This window comes from Bos indicus x Bos taurus, chromosome 19, assembly GCF_003369695.1.
Source record: "Bos indicus x Bos taurus breed Angus x Brahman F1 hybrid chromosome 19, Bos_hybrid_MaternalHap_v2.0, whole genome shotgun sequence".
In the NCBI taxonomy this organism is placed as follows: Eukaryota; Metazoa; Chordata; class Mammalia; order Artiodactyla; family Bovidae; genus Bos; species Bos indicus x Bos taurus.
In genome coordinates, this window is record NC_040094.1 from 56,027,653 (window position 1) to 56,049,627 (window position 21,975).

Genomic DNA, 21,975 nt, shown 5'->3' on the forward strand with positions numbered 1-21,975 from the left:
TTGCCAGTATCCTTCTCTATCCAACACTTCTCTGCTACAGAGCATCAGCATTTGTGGTCAGGACAAAATGCCCATTAAAAAAGGAAAAGAGAGAGAGAGATCTAGAACTGACAGACCATCCAGGTGGTGGTCAGGCTCTAGACAGGAATTACATTTTAAAACCACCTGAGAGTAAGTTCATGGGCTGATGAAGAAAAGTCAATTTGCAGGCAAACAGTTTGGGGGCCTTCCTTAGTTATGTGCTTAGTCATTCAGCTGTGTCCAACTCTTTGTGACCCCATGGACGGCAGCCCTTCAAGCTCCTCTGTCCATGGGATTTTTCAGGCAAGAATACTGGAGTAGGTTGCCATTTCCTCCTCCAGGGGATCTTCCCAACCCAGGGATCAAACCTGCATCTCTTGTGTCTCCTGCATTGCCAGGTAGTTTCTTAACCAGTGAGCCACTTGGGAAGTCTCCTTAGTTAGACCCTGAGACAAATTAGGACAGTCTCATTTCAATGCCAGTGAAAGGAATAGAAATTCACCAAGCACAGAATCTCAGGCCAGAGAGAAAATGTTTTGATAACTTTGAATATATTAAAATTAAGACCTTCCGTTCCTTAAAAAAAAGACATAAAGAAATCACAAAGACAAGCCACAAATTAGATTGGGAGATTTTCAAACACATATATCTTACACAGGATTTATACCTATAATATATAAAGAGCTCCTACAACTCAATAAGGAAAAGATAAACAGGAAAGCAGATAAGTGACAAATGACATGAATGGGCATGTCATCAAGAGGAAATAAGGAGAGCCGAGCATATGACTAACTGCTCAGCCTTGTCAGTTGTCAAGGAATGAGAGTTAAGACCGTAACAAGATACCACGATACCACTCAACACCCCCAGTGAGAAAGCCCAGTAACACCAAGTGTGGGGAAGAATGCAGCCCCCGGGGAACCTGGAGCATGGAAGGACTCGACTGGTGCAGTCACTCAGGGAAACAACTGGCAGTTTCTTGTCAGGCTGACTTTTTAGACACCCTAAGTCCCAGCAATTGTGCCCCTAAGTCTATACCAAAGAAAAAACTCAGTCTTTACCCAAGAGAAACTCTGACCCAGGGATACCAGGTGACATGTAAAAAATGTCCACCACAGATAGTATCATTCTAAATAACTTGTAAAAACATAGGGAAATGTCCACAGATGGGAAAAATGGATAAATAATCGTGGTATATTCACACAATGGAATATTATACAGCCGTGACATGAACGGCATAGAGCTACAGGCAGCAACATGGAGGAATCTTGGAAATCTAATAATGAGTGAAGAAAACAAATCTTGGAGGCTACAATCAGTAGGTAAAATTTTTACAAAGCTCAAATTAAACCAAAATAAAAACTAAATCATATATTGTTTATTGATACATGAATTTGTAAAACAACAACAAAAGAACAAATTTATTTTTTAAAGCAAAAGAATGATAAACACAAAATCCAAGTTCCAGGTTTCCTCCAGGGCTGGGTGGGGTTGAGGGCAGAGGGATAGGTGAGAGAAACTCCCAGGTGAACACAAGAGTCCTGGTAATATCCTCATTCTGCAGCTGGGTGGCAGAAGCATAGATCACTTCATTCTTGTGCTTTGTGACATGTGGTACATATATTTTTGTACGTATCAAATATCATATAATAAATATTGACAGATAAAATAAGAAATATCTTACATATTTCTATGCCCCACAAATATAGTGGTTAAAAATGAGCCTAATCATACACACACACACAATCCTATCCCCTCTTAACCACCAGTCTCCCACCTCAGACAGCATCAGAGGGACCCTGGAAAGGCAAGCACTGGAAGGGATAGCACTGGCCGACCTCCCCCCATCCCCAGGTCTTCCTGGCCCCCACGAAGAAGCACAGCCCTAGAAGAGGACCCCTGAGGCTGCACCAAGTCACCCAGGATGGGAGCAGCGGGGACCCTATCTGATGACGTGGCTCAGTTCCACAAACCAGTATCTGTCAGCCCCTGAGCACATACAACAGGGCTCCCCTTAGGTCCAAGACGGAGAACAGGACCCTGTTTGAACAGCACTGAGCAAATACAATCCCTGGTGCATCCCCCAGAGTGACGGGGGGGGATCAGCGCTGAGGACAGGAGGGTGGGAGGCAGACTGAGCAGGTGGAGAAAGCTATGGGGAATGTCGCCATCTGACAGTAGCTCCCCTTCCTTTCCTCCCCCGCACTCACCTCTGCAGCTCCTTCAGGGACACTGTGATCCGGAGGCCGTGGCCCAGGACATAGAGAGCAGCCAGGATGTCTGCCCACTGCACCATCTCCCCCAGAGGCCCGCCCTTCAGCACCCGCGGGCTGAACACGTCCCCAGACTCCTCGGTCAGGAAGCCGATGTGGACGAGGATCTGGTGGGGTCGGGGGTGGGGGGACACAGAGGGTCAGCTTGGAGGAGCAGCAGCCCCCGGCCCGGCCACCCCCAGGGACACCCGGCCAGCGGAAGGCACAGTCTCCCTCCCGGCTGTGCTTTCTGGCACCAGAGCACAGCGGAGGGACCAAGAGGCAGGGTGACCTCGCTGGAGACACAGGTGAACAGGACAGTCACATCCTGCCCTGAAGGCGCTTATGGTCCAGATGAAAGAGGCAGACAACAGTAAACACAGACAAGAGGTAACTCATGAAATGACAAGGACTCTGAAAGAAATAAACAGGGTGAATGAGAGAGTCAGGTAAGTATTTATTGCATGGATGGATGGATGGACAGACAGATGGAGGAACCAATGGGCCGAGGAACTCCCCCAAACAGGCTACGTTATTCCCAGCATTCCAGGCAAATGACACGACTTTTCTGCCTGACGAGAACAAGACGCCCACAGAATGTAGGACTCCTAAAGGGGAGAGGGTGTCACTCTGCCCCAAACTTGAAAAGCGTCGACCGACACACGCATCTATCCTGACTCTGCCGCTGCACCACCCCAGCTCAAATTCAAATAAACACAATAAAAGTCTTTTAAGGGTAGACCCAGGGTGCCCTTGGCAGCCTGAGGCCCCGGGCTCACTAAGCTCAGCTCCTTGAACACACTGGGAGGATGAGGTACCTGCTTCTGGTCCCTCCGGACGCCCCCCAGTTTCTGCGCCAGGCGCTGGGCAGCCAGTGCCCACTGGGCTGTGAACCGCTTGGTGCGTTTCTTCATGAAGATTAGCGATTCCTTCCCGCTGCCCATCAGCTCCAGGAGGTGGGACAGATTGCTCCGGAAAACTGCCTGGAGTGGGGGGTCCAGACCATACTTCTCTAACTTCCGGCCAGCAGCTACATCACCACCATCACCCGCCGCCCAGGGTATCTTCCCTGTGAGGTTGGGTCTGTCCTAGCTCTTCCCATGAGCCCCGCTCTCATCCCCCCAACATTCACTCCCCAGCCGCGTCGGTCTGTCCCAGCCCAGCTTCAGTCAGCCACCGGTCCTGGGCCCTTCAGGAGGGGGTCAGCTGTGACCTGTTCCCAGGATCCCAGCTCTGACAAGGAGGCAGTGAGGTCATGGTCAGAGCCGGGGCTCCAAGGGCAGAGAAGCCAGGCTGCCTTTCAGCGGAGCCAGAGTATCTGTATGCCTTAACGAAGTTAACTCAGCTCTCCAGACCTCAGATCTGTCATCTGTTAAATAAGACTGTGTAAGGACTGCTGCGAGATTTAAGTACAAATAAAGTGTCTGCCACACAGGAAGCCTTCAATGAGTGACAGCTATTATTACTATTATTCCAGTCCATTAAGGGAGGTGCCTCCAGGGCCCCAGCCTGCCCCTCAAGTAGTTTCAGCTTCGCAGCATCCCACAGGAGTTGGGATGGGCACCCACAGGCTAGCAGGCAAGGACCAGCCCACCCACCAGGCAGAGCCAACTGGCCTTATCTTACCCAGGGGCAAAGTGTCCCCTGCTCCCCAAGCATGACCCAGCCACCTCCCATGCCTACCTGGACCTTGGGGAGGGGCTTGGGAGCCCTCCGGGTGGCCGTCTGGTTCCTCCAGGGCAGCGGGGGGCAGAACCACTCGACCTCACTGAGGTAGATGAGGAAGGAGCACTCGGTCCCGTCCACCCCGAAGAAGGCGTAGCAAGGGTCAGAGGTCCAGCGGGCGCGCATCCACTGTGGAGAGGGCCAGCCTGCGCCAGGGGGCCAGTGCCAGTCCCTCATGTGCCCCCGGGGCCCCCGTGCATGCATGTCCTTGGGGACCCCCAGGTCCCCCAGGAGAGGGTCCCTGGGGCCCATCCTAAAGGTGCAGCAAGGCCAGAAGCAGAGAAGAGAGACTGGACCAGGGTCCTAGGACCCAGCCCTGTGTCTCGGCCACTGAGAAACTCAGGGAAGGCCAGACTGGACCACCACCCCCCAGGCCCAGAAAGAGAAGGACCCGGCGGGAATGAGGCCAGGTCAGGACACACGCGGTCAAACAGTGGAGGTGCAGCAGCTGCAGGCCTGGCGGGGCCTCATCATTTGTTCTCCATCCACAACCAAGAGCCGGGTTCGGCTGATGCCTAGGTCAGGTCGCAGGGCTGTGGCCAGGGCAGGACTCATCCACAGTGGCCCCCACGTGGTCCCCAAGAAAGGGTCTGCAGTGCCACTGCCCCCACTCTTAGGGATTTCAGCACCAGTGAGGGGCTGGCTTTTATGCCTGGCTGGCTCCCCAGATAGACAGGCTCCATGCAACCGGGGTTGGGGGGGTCACCCTGGGCAGTGGGGAGGGATTCTCTCAGTCCAGCTGGGCTAGAAGGGATGCGGAGAGAGAATGAGGTCCACTCCTTGTGTGAAATTGAATCAGACTGCTGGGGGTGGCATATGTATATTTAATAGCTTGTCTGCTGTAAGACAGTACTGAAAACCCCAAAATATGACCCGTTCTGGGAAATTCAGTTGGTGGGCCAGGCAGAGAAGCAGTTCCTCTGGGGCTGGCCTCTGCTAGCCAGTGCCAGTGTGAAGGCAGAGAGCCCCTTGGTGGTGGATATTGCAGCTAGCAGAACCCCAGAGTTAATCTGGGCCACAGCCCCTGCGGAGGGGCTTCTCCTGGTCACCCCACCCCCACCCCTCAGCCCCAAGCCTCACCTCCACCTTCCCTGAGCAGTCAGGGAACTTGGGGTCACTAGGTGCGTCACACTGGTCCCGCCGGCCTTCAGACACTGCAGAGAGAGAAGGCCAGCTTGCTGAGGACCTGGGCCCGGGAAGGAGCCCGGCAGAGAAAGCGCAAGGCGGGTGGGAAGGGGAAGCGTGGGCACACATAGTGCCCTTGACCTGAGTTTTCTTCCCTGAAAGGCCACCTGCCAGTGGTGGCCTGGGCCTGAGTTGCCCCCTCTGCCACCATGCCCACCCTCCTTAGGCGGTTCAGGCCAATGAGGAGCTGGCCTGAATGCTTAAAGACCAGTTCTCTGGAGGGGCAGACCTCAGGCACACATCTGAATGTACTCCCGACTTTTTGAGGGGGGCTTCCCAGCCTGATGCTCCCCACATCAGAGGAATGGAGGGGCCACCCAGGGATGGTGGGGTCACCCCACTGAGACCCAAGGCAGGACCCCCCAGGAGCCAGAGGAGCTGCTGTGGGGAGAAATCAGGCCCCACCCCAGACTCCCACCACCCTGTACTCTGTCCTGGAGGTCGCGAGGCGCCCCCGGCCCCCACCCTTGCTGTGCAGGAGCAGGCTGTGGCGCAGGATCTGGTCCACCTTCACAGCAATGTCCGAGACGTTCTGGGCGATGGCCTGGATCCGCTCCATGAGGCCAGGCCCGGCAGGGAGCCTAAGAGGGAGAAGCCAGGGTGAGCCTGCGGGATGGCCATCCCGGGGGCAAGGGGAGGGGGGCCCAGCCTTCCCGCAAAGGACTGCAGGGCCCCCAGCACCCAAATGCCAGCCTGCGCTGCACAGAAATGCAGCAACCGATAGTCAGGCCAGGAAATGGAGCCGCTGCTGTCTCAGCCTGAGCTGATGGAGCTCGCTAACTAACCATCAACGTACCCACCTGGCACACCTCTGGGAGAACCCACATCTGCAAGTGCCAGGCCAAGGGCAGCGCTCGGGCTGACATGGGCAGAGGAATTCCCTTCAAGAGCCTGGACGGGAGGTGTTTGGGGAGCCCCAGGTGATGGAAGCCCTTTTCCTGGGCTCAGCTGGCCGCCTTGAGTCTTTTTCTCTATTTTTCTCCTGGGGGGAGGGCTGTATCTTGCCAAAATAAATTCCACACAAAGTGGCCTGGGGACTTGCCAACTATTAAAACCTCTAGTAAAATTATTGCTGGATTCCCAAGAATGAGTTCTCCCAGGACCCTAAACGAGTTCGCTGCCACAAACATCACAGCCCTCCGACTCACCACCAACACTGGCACTGCCTTAATTTCTGGAGAATTTATTCCCTGGTGTTGATCACCACTCCTCTCTCGGAGGAGTTTATTAGACATCAGCTGCACTATTTATCTCACAGCAAAAACTTCTATTGAGACAGATTCCACTCGGCTGGCACGTGGGGCTCACAGCAAGGAGGGCTCTGGGGGCTCCCCCTCCAGAAGGCCGCTTCCTTTTTTCCGAAGACAGTAATTCCATTCCCTTTGATTTTCACCACCTCCTCTGGCTTTGCAGGCCACGTTTAAGCTCCATTTATCCCTTTACAAGGACTGGGTCTTCCTTGCCGCACATAATAACAACTACACGAAGGAGGATTTTTCCAACCTGGGCTCCTCTGGGATTTTCAAACCCCACCTCCCACCAGAAAAGGCACAGCGCTGCCCCTCCTCGGCCACCCGCCCCCTTAGGCCACCCTCCCCCCACCATTTTCCTTTTTTAAAACTTTGGCTGTGCTGGGTCCTCACTGGCTTCTTCGGTTGTGGTGTGTGGGCTTAGTTGCCCCTTGACGTGTGGATTCTTAGTTCCCCAGCCAGGAGTCAAACCCACATCCCCTGCATTGGAAAGCGGACTCTTTTTTTGCCGGCGGGGGGTGGGCGGGGCGCTGTGTTGGGTCTTCATTGCTACATGGGCTTTCCTCTAGTTGCAGCAAGTGGGGCTACTCTATAGCTCGTGTGCTTGGACTTCTCCCTGCGGCGGCTTCTCTTCTTGCGGAGCACGGGCTCTAGGGCGTGCGGGATTCAGCAGTTGCGGTTCCTGGGCTCCAGAGCGCAGGCTCAGTAGTTGTGGTGCTTGGGCTTAGTTGCTCTGCGGCACTTGGGATCTTCCCAGACCAGGGATCCAACCTGTGTCTCCTGTATTGGCAGGTGGATTCTTTACCACTGAGTCACCAGGGAAGCCCTGGAAGGCGGATTCTTAACCACTGGACCACCAGGGAAGTCCTCCCTGCTCCACTTTCTGTAAGGAGAGGAAGGGCGTGGGGACAAAAGGCAGAGGCGGCAGGAAGCGGGGAGATGAGCCCTCCACACACACCTGTGCACACACATGTACACCCGTGTGCACACACGTACACAGGCAGCCCAGTCCACGCTCTCCAAACTCTCCTGGAAAATGGCATTGCCTTTCATTCACTTTCAGTGGCTGCTGTAACGAATGACCACAGACTGGGGGCTTAGAGCAGTACAGATGTCTTCCCTCACACCCCGGGCACCAGAAGTCTGCAGTCAAGGTGTCGGCAGGCTTGCTCCTCCTGGAGGCTCTGGGGGAACACCTGTCCTGGCTTCTGGGGTGCCAGCGGTCCTCAATCTCTGTCTTTCCTCTCCCTCCTTCTGTGTGCGTCCAAATTTCCTCTTCTTAAAGGAACACCAGGCACTGGATTAGGGCCCACCCTGATCCAGTATGACCTCATCTTAATTTGACTGCATCTACCAAAACCCTATTTCTGAACAAGATCATATTCATAGGTACCATATCCACAGGCCCAGCCTTTATCCTGCTGCTTCTTTCATGGGAGATGAAGAGCAAATGGGGCAGGGGGAGCCTTTGACTCCTCGTGCTTCTGGGTCCACATTATTCGGAGACTTATTGGAGGGCTTCCCAGGTGGCACTAGTGGTAAAGAACCCTCCTGCCAGTGCAGGAGACGTAAGAGACACGGGTTCCATCCCTGGGTCGGGAAGACCCTCTGGAGGAGGGCATGGCAACCCAGTCCAGTATTCTTTGCCTGGAGAATCCATCCCATGGACAGAGGAGCCTGGCAAGCTACAGTTCATGGGGTCACAAAGAATCAAACACAACTGAAGTGACTTAGCATGCAGGCATTGGACTGAGAAAGGACCTCAGAGTCAGAGGTCCTGGATTCAAATCCTGGTTCCACTGGAGAGCTGTGTGACTTTGGGCAAGTAACCTAACCTCTCTGAGCCCCAGGGTTAGCTCATATAAAGTCTGAATAATTTTAGCTCCCTCACAGAGTGATGAACTGCAAGGATTAGACATGAAATTGACTGTCAAGGGCTCAGTATACAGTAAGTGCTCAATAAATGCTTGAGACGCTCTCACTCCCTACCTCCAGGAGTCACCCCATCCTTGAGAGGAAGTCTCATAAGTCTAACTTCAGAGCAAAGTACTTCACTTTTGGGGAGATTCAGCAATTTTCATATGATAAGCATTTTTTTTTTTTTTTTGCATAAAACATATCACCAGCCTGGGCTTTAAAACAGCGCAGATGGCATCTGTCTGATTTAACAAGTTCAAGTTGTTCAAAACAGAATTACTTGGCGTCACTATTATTATACTGGACTTAGCATTTGCACAGCACTTTCTATTTTCAAATAACATAGGATCAGGCTTCTTTCCCTGGGAAGTTTTTTTTTTTTTAAATGACAACAAAAGTAGATGTTGTGAGACTTCAAACCACAGCACATCTGTGACCTGGGAAATTTCTGTGGAAAAGAGAAGGGGACGTGTGGATTGGGGACAAGGTGTGCGGCTGCCCACCACTGACAGTGTTGTCACCGTGGGATTGGGGCGGTGGCAGGGCTGGCTTCTCCATCAGGCCAGGGTGGTGCACTGTCAGGGCCCACAGTGCTTTTAGGGGCCCACAAAAATGTTTCCATTCCTCTAAACATCAGGACAAAATCGTAGGTCAGGAAAAGATTTTAATACGTAATGTTACTATAAGCATCTTTATGCCAATGCAGTCATAAAATATAATTTTGCTATTGGTTAAATATGCTCGGGCATAAGTGGCTTCCTGGAGCCAGCTGCCCTCCAAGGCTGACCCTGGTGCGGCCAGCCTCTGAGCACTGGCCCAGGGTCCCCTAAAGAAGCAACCAACACCACAGGCCACCCACTGATCTCAGGACTCTCTGCCCCTCCACCATCCAGAGCCAGGGGCCAGAGGCCAGAACAAAGCAGGGCACTCTGGCTCCAGCCGGTAGCCAATTCCCCCCAGGACACCGACTCCAGGCATCACCTCCCATCAGGCCAGGCCCCCAGAAGGCCCTCTTGAGCCTTGGCCCCCTCCTTCCAGCCTCATGAGGCCATTACTGATTCCAGTTCTCAGTCCCCTGGCCCCAGCATGAGCGCTCCAGGAAGCCGCAGGAAGGAGGTTTAATTTTGAGTTCCACCCATGATTTATGAGGGTTGCATTCAATTAATGAGATATTGATTTCTGCGCAGCTGGCCAGCGTGCTTGCTGGGAGTTGTTATTTTATTATAAAACTGATAGCTTCCCTTTTAAAACAGAGGGACTCTCATTCACAGGTGCCTGAAGACACATGTACCAAGACACAAACGCTACAGCCAGAAACACGAGCGCCGCGAACAGGAGATGGGTTCTCTCCAGGTGTCTGTCTCTCTGTCTACTTCTCACACACACCACACAGAACATAGGAAACCCCCATCCCTGGTGTCCAGTCTTCCCTGCATTTTTTTTACTGCTCTCCTCCTCTGCTCCCCCCTCTTCATTGCCATCGGAGGTCTGATGCCATCAGAGTGCTCCCAGCACATGATCAAGGACCTGCCTGCCCCTCCCTGGTTAGCAGCAGAGAGGACGCCTTCTCTCCTGCCCTGAGAAATACATACACACATACATGCACACGTATGTATCAGAAAGATAGGATAGCTAGATGATAGATAGATAGTCTTCCCACTGTTGATAGGAACAGAGCTGGAGTTGGACTGTAGTTTCATCACTTGGGGAAGGGACTGGTACCCCATGGGTGGGCAAAGCCAGGCTATGAGGAACAGAGCCCCCATCCCCACCCCAGAGCCCAGTGTTTCCCTGAGGATTTTCTTTTCTAACATCTCATATGTCTTACTTAGGGCTTCCCAAGGTGGCAGTAGTGGTAAAGAGCCCGCCCGCCAATGCAGGAGATGTGAGAGACACGGATCCCTGGATCGGGAAGACCCCTTAGAGGAGGGCATGGCAACCCACTTCAGATTCTTGCCTGGAGAATCCCATGGACAGAGGGGCCTGGTGAATTATAGTCCACGGGGTCGCAAGAGTCAGACAAGACTGAAGCGACTTAGTACGCACTCATGTTTATTTAAGACACACTGATATCCCACTATATATGATGAGTAAATACATTGCCAGCCATTAAGTATTTTTAATGTATTTTTAGTGGTTACATTTTATTCCATCATGCGTGTCCATACTGTATTGACCTTTTCCCCACTGATTTCTTTTTTAATATTTACTTTTATTTCTTTTATTTATTTGGCTGGGCCAGGTCTTAATCGCAGCAGGCAGGATGGTTAGCCGCAGCCTGTAGGGTCTAGTTTCCCTGACCAGGGATCAAATCCCGGGCCCCCTGCACTGGGAGCGCTCGGAGTCTTAACCACTGAACCACCAGGGAAGTCCTAATAGTAGGACTCGGAAGTATCTTAAAAGTAATGTGTCTATTTGGCTGCATCCTCAGTGATAAAAATCTTATAATTAAAACATATTTCCCAGTTTGATAAGTTAAACAGTTCCTTAAGTGTGGGATTGTTATCAATAATGAAGGAGAATTATTTGTTCTGTTACATGTTCTTTTGCCTCAAATTCTGCTTTGTTTGGTATAAATATTGCCATCTCCACTTTCCGTTTGTGTGTCCTGGATACATTTCCTTTTATTTTTAATTTCTGAGTCACTGGTTTTGAGGCCTGTCTTACAAATGGCGTACAGTGGGATGCTGAGAACCTTTGTCCCTGTTAGGGATGTTTAACCCTTAGCATTTATGTCACATTTGACAGGTGCCTGCCCTGGAGTGACTTTCTCAACCAGTCACCAACATCTCCCCCCACCCCCGTATCAGTCCGGCTTCCCCCAGCCCAGAGGCCAGACACACTCCCAGATCTGTCGTGTTAGGAAGGGGCCAATCCAGAGGCTGGACCCAGCACAGGGCCTGTGAGAAGTGGGGCATGTCCTTTAAAACTGAGCCCCAAGTTATCTTAACTGGTAGTGTGTCCCCTGTCCTACACCCCACCCCCACACACAGAAGCTATACTCCTGGCACCTGGCCCTGCCAGCACAGAGATGGCCGAGAATGTCTAGAAGCTTTTTATTATTATTATTAGTTTACTTATTTACTTGGCTGTGCCGGGTCTTAGTGGTGGCACACAGGGTCTTTGATCTTGATCTTCACTAAGGTATGAGGGATCTTTAGTAGTGGCGTGTGGGACCTAGTTCCCTGACCAGGGATGGAACCTGGGCCCCCTGCTTCAGGAACCCAGAGGCTTAGCCCCTGGATGACTGGGGAAGTCCTCAGGAGCATTTTTGAGTTTTTAAATAAAGCTTTAAAAAATTGGGGGAAAAAAAATAAAACTTCAACTCCTTACTCACAGACGATAATTCTGATGGATCTTCCTTCCTGCTATCCCTTCTCCACAGGGAAGGGTTGCTGGATCCCTCTTCCTAAGGAGTTCTGACACTCTTTGAGGACAAGAACTCTGACTTCTGTCTTCTGGGTTTCCTCCACCCATTCCTGACACCCCAGCCCAGAGCCTGCACCCAGTAGGCACTCGACAAATACAGATTGGCTCGAACGCAGACAGCCTCAAGTCTCAGCTGTCTTTGCCACTGCAGAGAGGCCTTATAGAAAATTCAGAGATCACTCTTTGGTTTTAGGATACATAATACGATGCCATTTGCAATAAATCGGCAAATAAACCTGTATTGTGTTTTCCTAGGCTGAATAAAGCAAATTTGCTTTCCCTAAGGATATACCAGCCATGAGTGAGAGGCACAGCCGAGAAGCTTCCAAAGGGCAGAAGCGGGGCAGTGGAGGTTGTTCTTTTTAAAGCCACAGATAATTGCAAAGTGAGAAATCCAAGTGCAGATAACTGAGAGTTTGCTGGAAACACAGCGGCGACAGGGTTCTCACCTACCAGCTCCATGCTGGACCATCCGGAGTGGGGTTAGGGTGGGGAGAGGACTGCAGGGTTCGTGCCCATGGGAAGGGTGAGCAGGCAGCCTCTGCGCACCCTGGACACACCCACTGCTTCGCTCCCTGAAGCCAGAAGCAACAGTGTCCCTGAAATTTATGGCTCTGCCTGTGGGGTTTGATGGGCTCTGCTGGTCATGATGGATTGTTGCTATTTCCTGGGATGAAGCTGGAGCGGGTGGAGATGAAGGGCAGAGCAGGGGAGGGAGGGCGGGCTGGGACGGGAAGAAACCGGAGAGACACTGAATGTGCTGGCAGTAGCATTCCCGGCCCCAGGAGGCAGGCCCGGCAGCCCAGGAACACTTGACCCTCTGCTCTCACCCTGGTGACCAGACCAGTGTGGACAGAGGGTGGATCTGTAGCCCGGATAGTAGGGAGCACAGCTGGGGCAGCTGGGAAAGTGGAAAGGATGAGAGGCGGGGCGAGGGGCTAAATCAGAGGGGACACAGCAGCATCAGAGAGGGCCACCCTGTGCACACGGAGAAGCAGCAGCCTCAGACCCCAGGGGGAGTCCAGGGGTGCCCAGCACCTTTGCCTCCACTTCCCGTCTCTGCCCCCTGGAGGAGGGCATGCCAACCCACTCCAGCATTCTTGCCTGGAGAATCCATGGACAGAGGAGCCTGGTGGGCTACAGTCCATGGAGTCGCAAAGAGTCAGAAATGACTTAGTGACTAAACCATCGCCACCTGTCTCTGCCCCAGCCCCTCTCACACCCCCCTCATCCAGAGACATCCCTCAGCTCTAAGAATGGGGTCCCAACGCCACCTGCCATCACTGACAAAGCTCTAAGCCACCTGCCCACTGCCCTCTCCCAGCCCCCACTGCGCTCTGCCAGGTGGACCTTCACTGTGGTTTCTTTCCTTCAAGACACCAAGCTTGGGACTCCCCTGATGGTCCAGTGACTAAGACTCCTCACTCCCAATGCAGGGGCCTGGGGTTCGACCCCTGGTCAGGGAACTGGACCCCATATGCTGCAACTAAAGGTCCCAAATGCACCAACTAAGACCTGGGGCAGCCAAATAAATGAATATTTTTTTAAAAGACACCAAGCCTGCTCCTTCCCCAGGGCCTTTGCACTTGCTGTTCCCTCTACCCCAAATTATCTACTCCCCAGCTCCTCACGTGGCTGGCTCCTCCCGCTCATTCAGAATTGAGCTCACATATCACCCATTCCGACGCACCTTGACAGACCACCCTGTTTGAATAGCCTCTTTCCCAGTCCTCCACTTTCTCATGCTTAGAGCTTGGCTCAGGATCTCTACATTATCTCATTTTGTTCTTTTTCTCAGTTACTGTCTGTCTTCCCTGCAGGAACGGGGACAAGGCTCATTGCTGTGTCCCCAGCACCGGGAGCAGTGCCTGGCACTTCGGTGGTGCCAAGACGTATTTCAGGAGCAGAGAGATCTCTAGTTTCTTCTGTCAGATGCTCAGTCTCTGGAGAGCCACAGCATGTAACCAGGGACCCCGACTTCCCAAGGGGGAAGAGCTCCCACCAGGAGCCGGGCACTCTGGCGAGCTCCTCACACCCACCGCTGTGTTTAATCCCAGGCTCCAGAACTGTAATTTTATTTATTTTTTAATTAATTTTTTTGGAGTACAGTTGCTTTACAGCGTTGTGTCAGTTTCTGCTGTACAACAAGGTCAACCAGTTATCCCTTCTCTTTTTTGGATTTCCTTCCCATTTAGATCATTTAGGGTATTGACTAGAGCTCCCAGTGCTTTACAGGAGGTTCTCATTAGTTATCTGTTTTATACACAGTATCAATAGTGTATATATGTCAATCCCAGTCTCCCAATTCATCCCCCTCCCTACCCGCCCCGCTGTGTCCCTCTCTGTTCTCTACGTCCAGTAATGTAATTTTAGTGCCTACATTTCCCAAAACAAAAAAATCAGAGCAGAGGTCTAACAAAGGATTTGTGTCTCCCGAGCTGCAAATTATTACTAATTGATATGAAAAATCTTGCAAAGGGATAAAAACAGACCCCAAGAAACTGCATATTTAGTGAATGGCCACCAAGAGCTCAGTATTTAGAAGGTGGGCTTCCGGTGGGGCCAGCTGACCTGTACCCTGAGCCAGGCCCAGCTCCTCAGCAGCTGTGCCTAAACACCTCTGTGCCTCCGTTTCCTCCTCTATAGGATTAAAGCCCCCCGTAAGGCACTGTGGGATTGACGAGCTCTCGGCGGTAACACGATAAGGTGAGCTGTGAGTATCACGCATTAAGAGGACTGTGCTGTGCTTAGTCACTCAGTCGTGTCCAACTCTTTGCAACTCCATGGACTGTAGCCCGCCAGGCTCCTCGGTCCATGGGGCTTGTTGCCATGCCTTCCTCCAGGGGATCTTCCCAACCCAGGGATCAAACCCAAGTTTCCCACATTGCAGACGGATTCTTTACCATCTGAGCCACCAGGGAAGCCCTCATGAGGCCAGGGATGATGATATTGGCCGGCCTGACTGGTCACCCAGAACATGCAATCACAGAGGTCTGCTGAAGTAGGGACCCAGGGCCAACTGTCCAGCCCAGGCGGCCTATGGGGCCGAGGATCCCCCACCAGACCAAAGGAGCGGGCTGTGCTTCAGGCTCCCCAGGCTGCGAGCCCTTAAGGACCAGCACTCACCTTTGATCTTACCCAACACCAAACTTCAGAAATGGCTTTGGCTTTTACGTACCACACATTGGCTGAGGTATAGCTTTTCCCACAAATTATCCAAAAGTGTGGATTTCAAACACATTTTTCAGCAGCAGAAGAACACTTTTAGCAAATCACATTGGCTGAGGTATAGCTTCTCCCAAATTGTGTAAAAGTGTGGGTTTCAAACTAATTTTTCAGCAGTTAGAACATATTGGGGCTTCCCTGGTGGCTTAGATGGTGAACAATCTGCCTGCAATGCAGGAGACCTGGGTTCAACTCCTGGGTTGGGAAGTTCCGGTGGATATGGGAACAGCAACCCACTCCAGTATTCTTGCCTGGAGAATCCCATGGACAGAGGAGCCTGGTGGGCTACAGTCCAGGGGGTCACAAGGGTCGGACACGACTTAGTGACTCACGCTTTCACTTTCAGAACACACTGAACAGCTCCAGCTCATCGAGAGCCCAGTATCTATTAACAAAAGGTCAAGTGCAGCTTGTCCCCTGGGATGGGTGGGGTCGCAGCCTCGTCTCCTCCACATCCGAGTCTGGGGGCCAGGACTCCCAGCTGGGCCAGCCCCGGCTTCATGCCCCCTCATTCTCAGGGGATCAGGAGAACCTCACACCTCAGACCACCACCTGGGTTCCCAGGGACAGACAGAAGCACGTGGGGCTGCCGCACAAACCCTAGGGGAACTCTGCATGTTGTGGCCTCAGCAGGGGAATGTTTAGAATGCATAAACCCGGCAATTCTTCTTGCAAAGATGGCCCAGGTCCATGGGAGGAAGACAGATGATCACTGAGGTCATTGCATCCCATGCACAGTCACACATGCTGGTCAATACGGACGGAGCTCAAAATTGTCACAGATAATGTGCCATGGGAAGCCATTTAGGGAAGATTTGCAAAAACCACACACTTTGCATGTACTGTGTGTGTGTGTGTGTGTGTGTGTGTGTGTGTGTGTGTAAAATGCACTCTGAGGCGGTATCCCGGGCCCCATCCCTGGTATAGTGGGTACCACTCCTCCCCGATTCCAGGTGCCCCTCCCCCACTCCAGGAGCCCCTCCCACTCCTGGGTCCCCCTCACCTGTCCAGGGCAAAACGCCCCTCGCCGGCAGCCCGGTGCAGCTCACTGCTGTTCTCCAGCCTGGCCAGCGTGTCCATGCGCTTCACCATCAGCTCCAGCAGGTCACTCATCTTGCGGAGGACACCACGGGACTCCGGCCCACCCATCACTGCAGGCAGAAGGTGGGCACAGTCAGGCATGGCCCAGGCAGCCCCGAGGCCACCTGAGACCACATGGTGTCTGGTCGGGGGTGGCTCAGACCCCAGCCCCACTCCCTTCTTCTCAGAAAGAGGAGGGATGTATGGCAAAAACCATCACAATATTGTAAAGTAATTATCCTCCAATTAAATAAATAATTTAAAAAAAAAAGAAAAGAAGGAGCCAGGAGAGTGAGCCTGCCCCACCCCCCACCCCTGCAGGACAGGGATCCAGAGAGCCCTGGGCTCACCCTGCTCCCTACCAGCTGTGTAACATTGGGATAATCTTTTAACCTCTCTGAGCCTCGGTTCTCATCTCCGGCAAAATCGAACTTTAGACATACTCTCAAGCCTGTGAGATGACAGGGAAGGCCCAGTAGTGGGACAGGAACCCCAAAGACCCTCACCAACAAGTTCCACACAGAACTCGTAGATCAGGGTTTCTAAAAGTATGGTCAACCATCCAGCCACAGGTGAACCTCCAGCCCAAGTGAAGTCTAGATTCCTGGGCCCTCGTGTAGATCTGCTGATTCAGATCTCCAGGGCCTGGGGCCCCAGACTCTGATTCTGCTTACTCCTCACATGACTCAGATGCACAAGAGAGGCTGTGAGCCTGTGTTCAAAGGGGTGGGGGCCCTGGCCACCTCCCTTTCCCAGCCACTCCCCCAAACCCCACTCTAGAAGACCAGCAGGAATGTGTCCTCTCAAGCCAGCCCTTGGGTTCCCAGAGATCAACTCCAGGGTTGAGGGGCCAGGAGACCTCGTGAAGAATCAAATTAAATGAAAATGAGGTGCTTCAACCAAGATCTCGTTAACCAGCCTGAGACTTTCCACAATTTCCCATCTAATCATTCCTGATCATTAGCACCACACGTGTCAGCATGGGACAGCAGCCCTCACCTTCCTTTTTAATTAGATTTTGTGAAGGTTTTAAATGGCCCCTCCAAACCATTCATTGGTACTCGGTTCCAGGCATGACAGCCCACACCAAGGCTGCCTGCAAACCTTAGTGGCCAGGCTCTGAATCTCTGTTACCAACTGACCTGGGTCCATAGAGACCCAGATGCTCCCAGGGATTCCCTAGCTGCTGGTGGGGGTCGGGTTGTCAGGGGGCACCTTGGGTGGGGATACCCAGATCAGACCCCCCAGATAAAGTTTTGAGGGCAGGTCATTATGGAGAAGTGAGCCAGGGAAGGGGAGACAGACCAGAGAGGGCATGTCATCACCCTGGGGAAACCAGCTGGTGCAGAAGCAGCCTCACAGTTCTCTCCCTGCGGGGGCAAGGGGACCAAGCATGTATATACCACCTCCTGCCAGTCACTGCTTGAGGGCTGCTCCCTGGGACAGCCATGATCTGGTACTTTCCATGGGATGGCAGTGTCGGCTCCAGCATGTGACGGGACTCTTTGAGGGCTGAGCACCATTAGCATCTGCTCCTCAAGAAAGCCAGGGTCAGGGCCCCGTGGACTCAGAGGGGCTGGGGTGGACACCTGGACTCTCACCTGCCTCTGACAGAAACCCCTCAAGGGGCCATGCGGCCAAGGGCATCATCGTAATATTCTCAGCCTCAGTGTCCCCAGTTCAAGGCAATAAACGTTAGGTTTCATCTGCAACCCAAGTTCAAGGTGCCAGGATGCAGGCAAGAGGGACTGCAGCCAGCCACAGGGAACCAGAAGCAGAGACAAGAAGTCAAGTGGGGAGGGGGTCAGGCAGGGGCCAGTCTCCTCTGTTGCATGCTTGGGACTGAGCCAAAGGGGGACCTAGAGAGGCTAGCTGTCACCCAGGCTACTGGTGACATTTCCATTGTGCCTGTCCCTGTATCCCCTGGTGCCAGGCCCATTCCAGTGGCTGTGGCTGCCTTCTCATACCAAGTCACCTTCTGGCTGCGTTCCCCTGCTTGCTGAGCTGGCATGAGCCTAGAAGGGAGGCCTTGGGGGGCTGGGGGCTGCAGGTTACTCAAAGAGCCTCAGTCCCTGGCTCCAGAGAAAAGAGCGAGCATGAACGAAGGGGGAATGATGTGGGGAGCAGAGGAGAGACACGAAGAGGGGTTGGGTGCTGGAAAAACGGCATCAGAAAGAAGGAAGGAGACAGTCTCCACCCCTCCCCACCTGAGTAGCTGAAAGAGCTAACGGTCTCCCCACCTTCCCCTCTCAGAAAACTGGGTGGATTTTTCCACCAGGATCAGGAAATTTCACTGTAGTGTTTGATGAAGCAAAGTGAGGTCTCTCCCACCACTCAGCCCCTCCCCGCTCACTCATGGTCTCAATCAGTTAGTCCCTCTGCAAGCAAGATATAAATAGCTCCTTCTTTCTTTCAACTCCACAGAGTTGGGGACAGTTGACTCTTTGAAAGTACTCTCATCCAGAGACCTCCCACCCAAGCCTGTCATCCAAATGCAATACCTCACTCTCAACCAGTGCTTGCGCACAGAGTAAAACAAGAGGGGAGTTTCCATCATTTCAGCTAGAAAAATAGGAGCCCATCAGATGACTGAACCTGGAGCTGCTTTGCACAGGCCCATGGGAGCCACCCATGTTCAGGTTTACCTGGTGGATGTCCTGGAATTGTGCAGTGCACAAGCTGGCTGGCCTCCCTGGGCTGCCCTGATCGCTCACACCAGGGGCTGGGGTGGCCCCTTCCCCAAAGGAGTCAGATGAAAACTGGAAAGTGAGACCACGGCTGGGAACACTCTCAAGCCAGAGCCTGTTATCTGAGGCCGTGCACTCAGGCCCGACTGGACCACAGAGCTTGGGCGGCAGCTGGAACCTGCAGACACAGCACTACAGCAATACCGAGCCACGTCACAGCCCCTGGGGCCGTGTGGTGTTCCCTGCAACGCCTCAGGCCTGCCACCTGCCCTGTCACTTCGCTGCCCTCTCTCCAGGCTCATCCCAAGTGTCCTTTCCCCTCTGAGCTCACTGTCTGCACCCCTCCCAAGATCTCACTGACAATGCCTACCCCTCCCCCACCCCATTACAAAAGCTGTGAAACAGCTGATGGAGCCAATAACCGCAAGGGTCGAAAGAGCCAGACGGAGCTGGACCAAGCCTGGGGGGCAGCACCAGGTCCCAGGAGAGGCCTTGACTCCAGACCTGCACATCCTCCCAGACGGTGGGGGGAGGGGACAGGTCACTTGTCTTCTCTGGGTCTCAGTGTCCCCTCCAGTAAAATGCGAGGGTCTGACTTACTGAGACCCGAGGGTCTAGAGGCTGAGACTCCTATTCCATCTCTTCCCCTAGCTGCCTCCAGAGAAATGGAGGTAATGGGAAAGAAAGGACGTGTTCCTACAAAAGCCTGCAGAATCTCCTTAGGGAGAGAGCTGTGCTTTGTTTTGCTAAACCCCTGGGTGGGCCAGAGCATAGTCTTGATGCCCAGAGCAATGAGACAGAGAGAAAGAAAAATGACTCTGCATATTCAACTAGGTAGACTAGAGTTTCCTGGCCCAGCCTGGGAGACCAGGAGCGAGGACAAGGCCTGGGGACACAGGCAGAAGGCAGGACGATGACTCAGAGGGGCTGGACAGGACAGCAATGCTCCACTTCCAAAGGGATGACCTGTGGGGAAGGGTTTCGGGGGGCTCTGAAAGGCAGGGGTCCAAGAGAGAATTATCATCTGCTCACTGTGCTGAGCAGTGGTCCGAGCCCCATCCCCAAATCCCCCCAACCATGTGTGAGAGTTTAGGGGTAAGGGGTGTCCTTCCCAATAGGTCAATGTGGGAGACATCCAGGAGGATAATTCAATAGAAGCAGATCAGAACAAGAGGTGTCCAGGGAGACAGACATAAGCCCCCTAGAGTCCTTGGAGATACCTGAGGGTTCTGGATTGCCCTTCATATGAAGGACGAAGACATCCTGCTTTAAAATTGTCAACAGAGGGACCTCCTCGGTGATCCAGTGGTTAGGACTCTGTACTTCCACTGCAAGGGACACGGGTTTGATCCTTGTTTGGGCAACTAAGATTCAGCATGCCACGCAGCATGGCCACACCAAAAAAAAAAGTCAACAGAGTGACTCCAGACCAGAGGGCTTTTAAATTGGCTCTAAGAAGACTTTTGAGAGTCCCTTGGACTGCAAGGAAATCCAACCAGTCCATTCTGAAGATCAGCCCTGGGATTTCTTTGGAAGGAATGATGCTAGCGCTGAAATTCCAATACTTTGGCCACCTCATGCAAAGAGTTGACTCATTGGAAAAGACTCTGATGCTGGGAGGGATTGGGGGCAGGAGGAGAAGAGGACGACAGAGGATGAGATGGCTGGATGGCATCACTGACTCGATGGACGTGAGTCTGAGTGAACTCCGGGAGTTGGTATGGACAGGGAGGCCTGGCGTGCTGTGATTCATGGGGTCGCAAAGAGTCGGACACGACTGAGCAACTGAATTGAACTGAAACTGAAGGAGACAGAGTCCCCTCTCGGATGAGTCTGAAGGCCACCTCCATCGGACTGGACGAAGAGCCCAGGATACCCTCCCAGCACATCGAGCATCTACTCTGAGCATCTACAGATGATGCAGGACTCCAGAAGCTCCCCACCCATCGCTTCCCAAGGAGCTCCAGGGTACTAAGCACGTCTTCTGCCCTGCAGGAGGCAGGGGGCAGGTCCCAGGAGGGAAACAGGCCAAGCAAACAGTCAGTCGGGTTGGCAGGCCCTGCCATGCGATGTGCTCCCTGGATGCCGCCGGCCGGGACCGCAGGCAGAGCAGGCTCCCGACGCGCCTTGCCCCGGGTCACCTCCCTGCTGTCAGCATCTGCCAAATTGAAATGTATTTAATGTGAGGTCCCTGGCGACACATCTCAGAAGTCACACATGTTCCTTCCGTATTTCCATATCAATAAGGAAAGCTGCGATGCTGAGAGATGCAAAGGGGCCTCACATTTACCGACAAGGGTGCTTCACTGCCCACCGAGGCCCCATCCCTCCCTGATGTGTGCTCTTTCTCCCTCCTGTCCGCCCTTGTCCCCTTTCTCCTCCCCACCCCCACCCTTTCCCACTGGTTCCTGAAAACTGAAGGAGCCCCCACCTCGCCAGATGGAAGAGACCTCCCAGGCACTCGACATGGGAGCCGTGACTTGGTGCTTGTGCAGCTGGAGAAGGGCGTACATTTGTCTCTCTGCACACGGCCACCAAGGAAACCAGCTGGGGCCACGGGAGCTCTGGGCAGCGTGGGGGACAAGGGCAGGCCCTGGCACACCCACCCATCACCCACTTCTGAGAAGAGAAGCTCCGTTAGCACCGAGATCCTGGGCCAGAGACAGCTACGGAGCAGGGCACTATGCCTCTGATATTGAAGTGAAGTCGCTCAGTTGTGTCCGACTGTTTGTAATCCCATGGACTATACAGTCCATGGAATTCTCCAGGCCAGAATACTGGAGTGGGTAGCCTTTCCCTTCTCCAGGGGATCTTCCCAACCCAGGGATCAAATCCAGGTCTCCTGCAGTGCAGGCAGATTCTTTACCAGCTGAGCCACAAGGGAAGCCCTGAGGACTGGAGAGGGAGCATTAAAAAAAAAAAAAAATCCTCCCACCAAACAGGGCCCAACCACAGCAAGAGGGAATTAGGTTAGCCCTCCTCCCGAGTCCAAGTCTCCTCCGCTCAGCCTCCTGCTTCCCCGCATGTGAGGATGAGTGTGCAGAATAGAGAATGAGATGTCTGTCACACTTCTCTTCCCAAACTAGAGAACTTCATCACAAAATAGGAACTGGCCCCCAGGGGAACCCAGAGCCTCCCCAGGGAGAGGCGATGGAAGGCTCCCCTGTCTTTAGGGAAAATCCTGCACCCTGCCCCTCCCCCAGT

General features: G+C 53.2%; 1 protein-coding gene across 5 annotated transcripts in view; it reads right to left on the bottom strand.

The window, feature by feature from the left end:
• The window catches only part of MGAT5B (alpha-1,6-mannosylglycoprotein 6-beta-N-acetylglucosaminyltransferase B), an 81,067-nt gene that overhangs the window by 37,439 nt on the left and 21,653 nt on the right, over positions 1–21,975 (bottom strand). For all 5 annotated transcript variants that reach the window (XM_027518550.1, XM_027518554.1, XM_027518549.1 and 2 more), the window contains 6 exons: positions 16,008–16,155; positions 5,649–5,764; positions 5,079–5,152; positions 3,957–4,127; positions 3,092–3,256; positions 2,232–2,401 (listed from right to left, as the gene is read on the bottom strand). In XM_027518550.1, the coding sequence (XP_027374351.1) occupies positions 2,232–2,401; positions 3,092–3,256; positions 3,957–4,127; positions 5,079–5,152; positions 5,649–5,764; positions 16,008–16,155 (844 nt within the window). The remainder of the gene's footprint in view (positions 1–2,231; positions 2,402–3,091; positions 3,257–3,956; positions 4,128–5,078; positions 5,153–5,648; positions 5,765–16,007; positions 16,156–21,975) is intronic.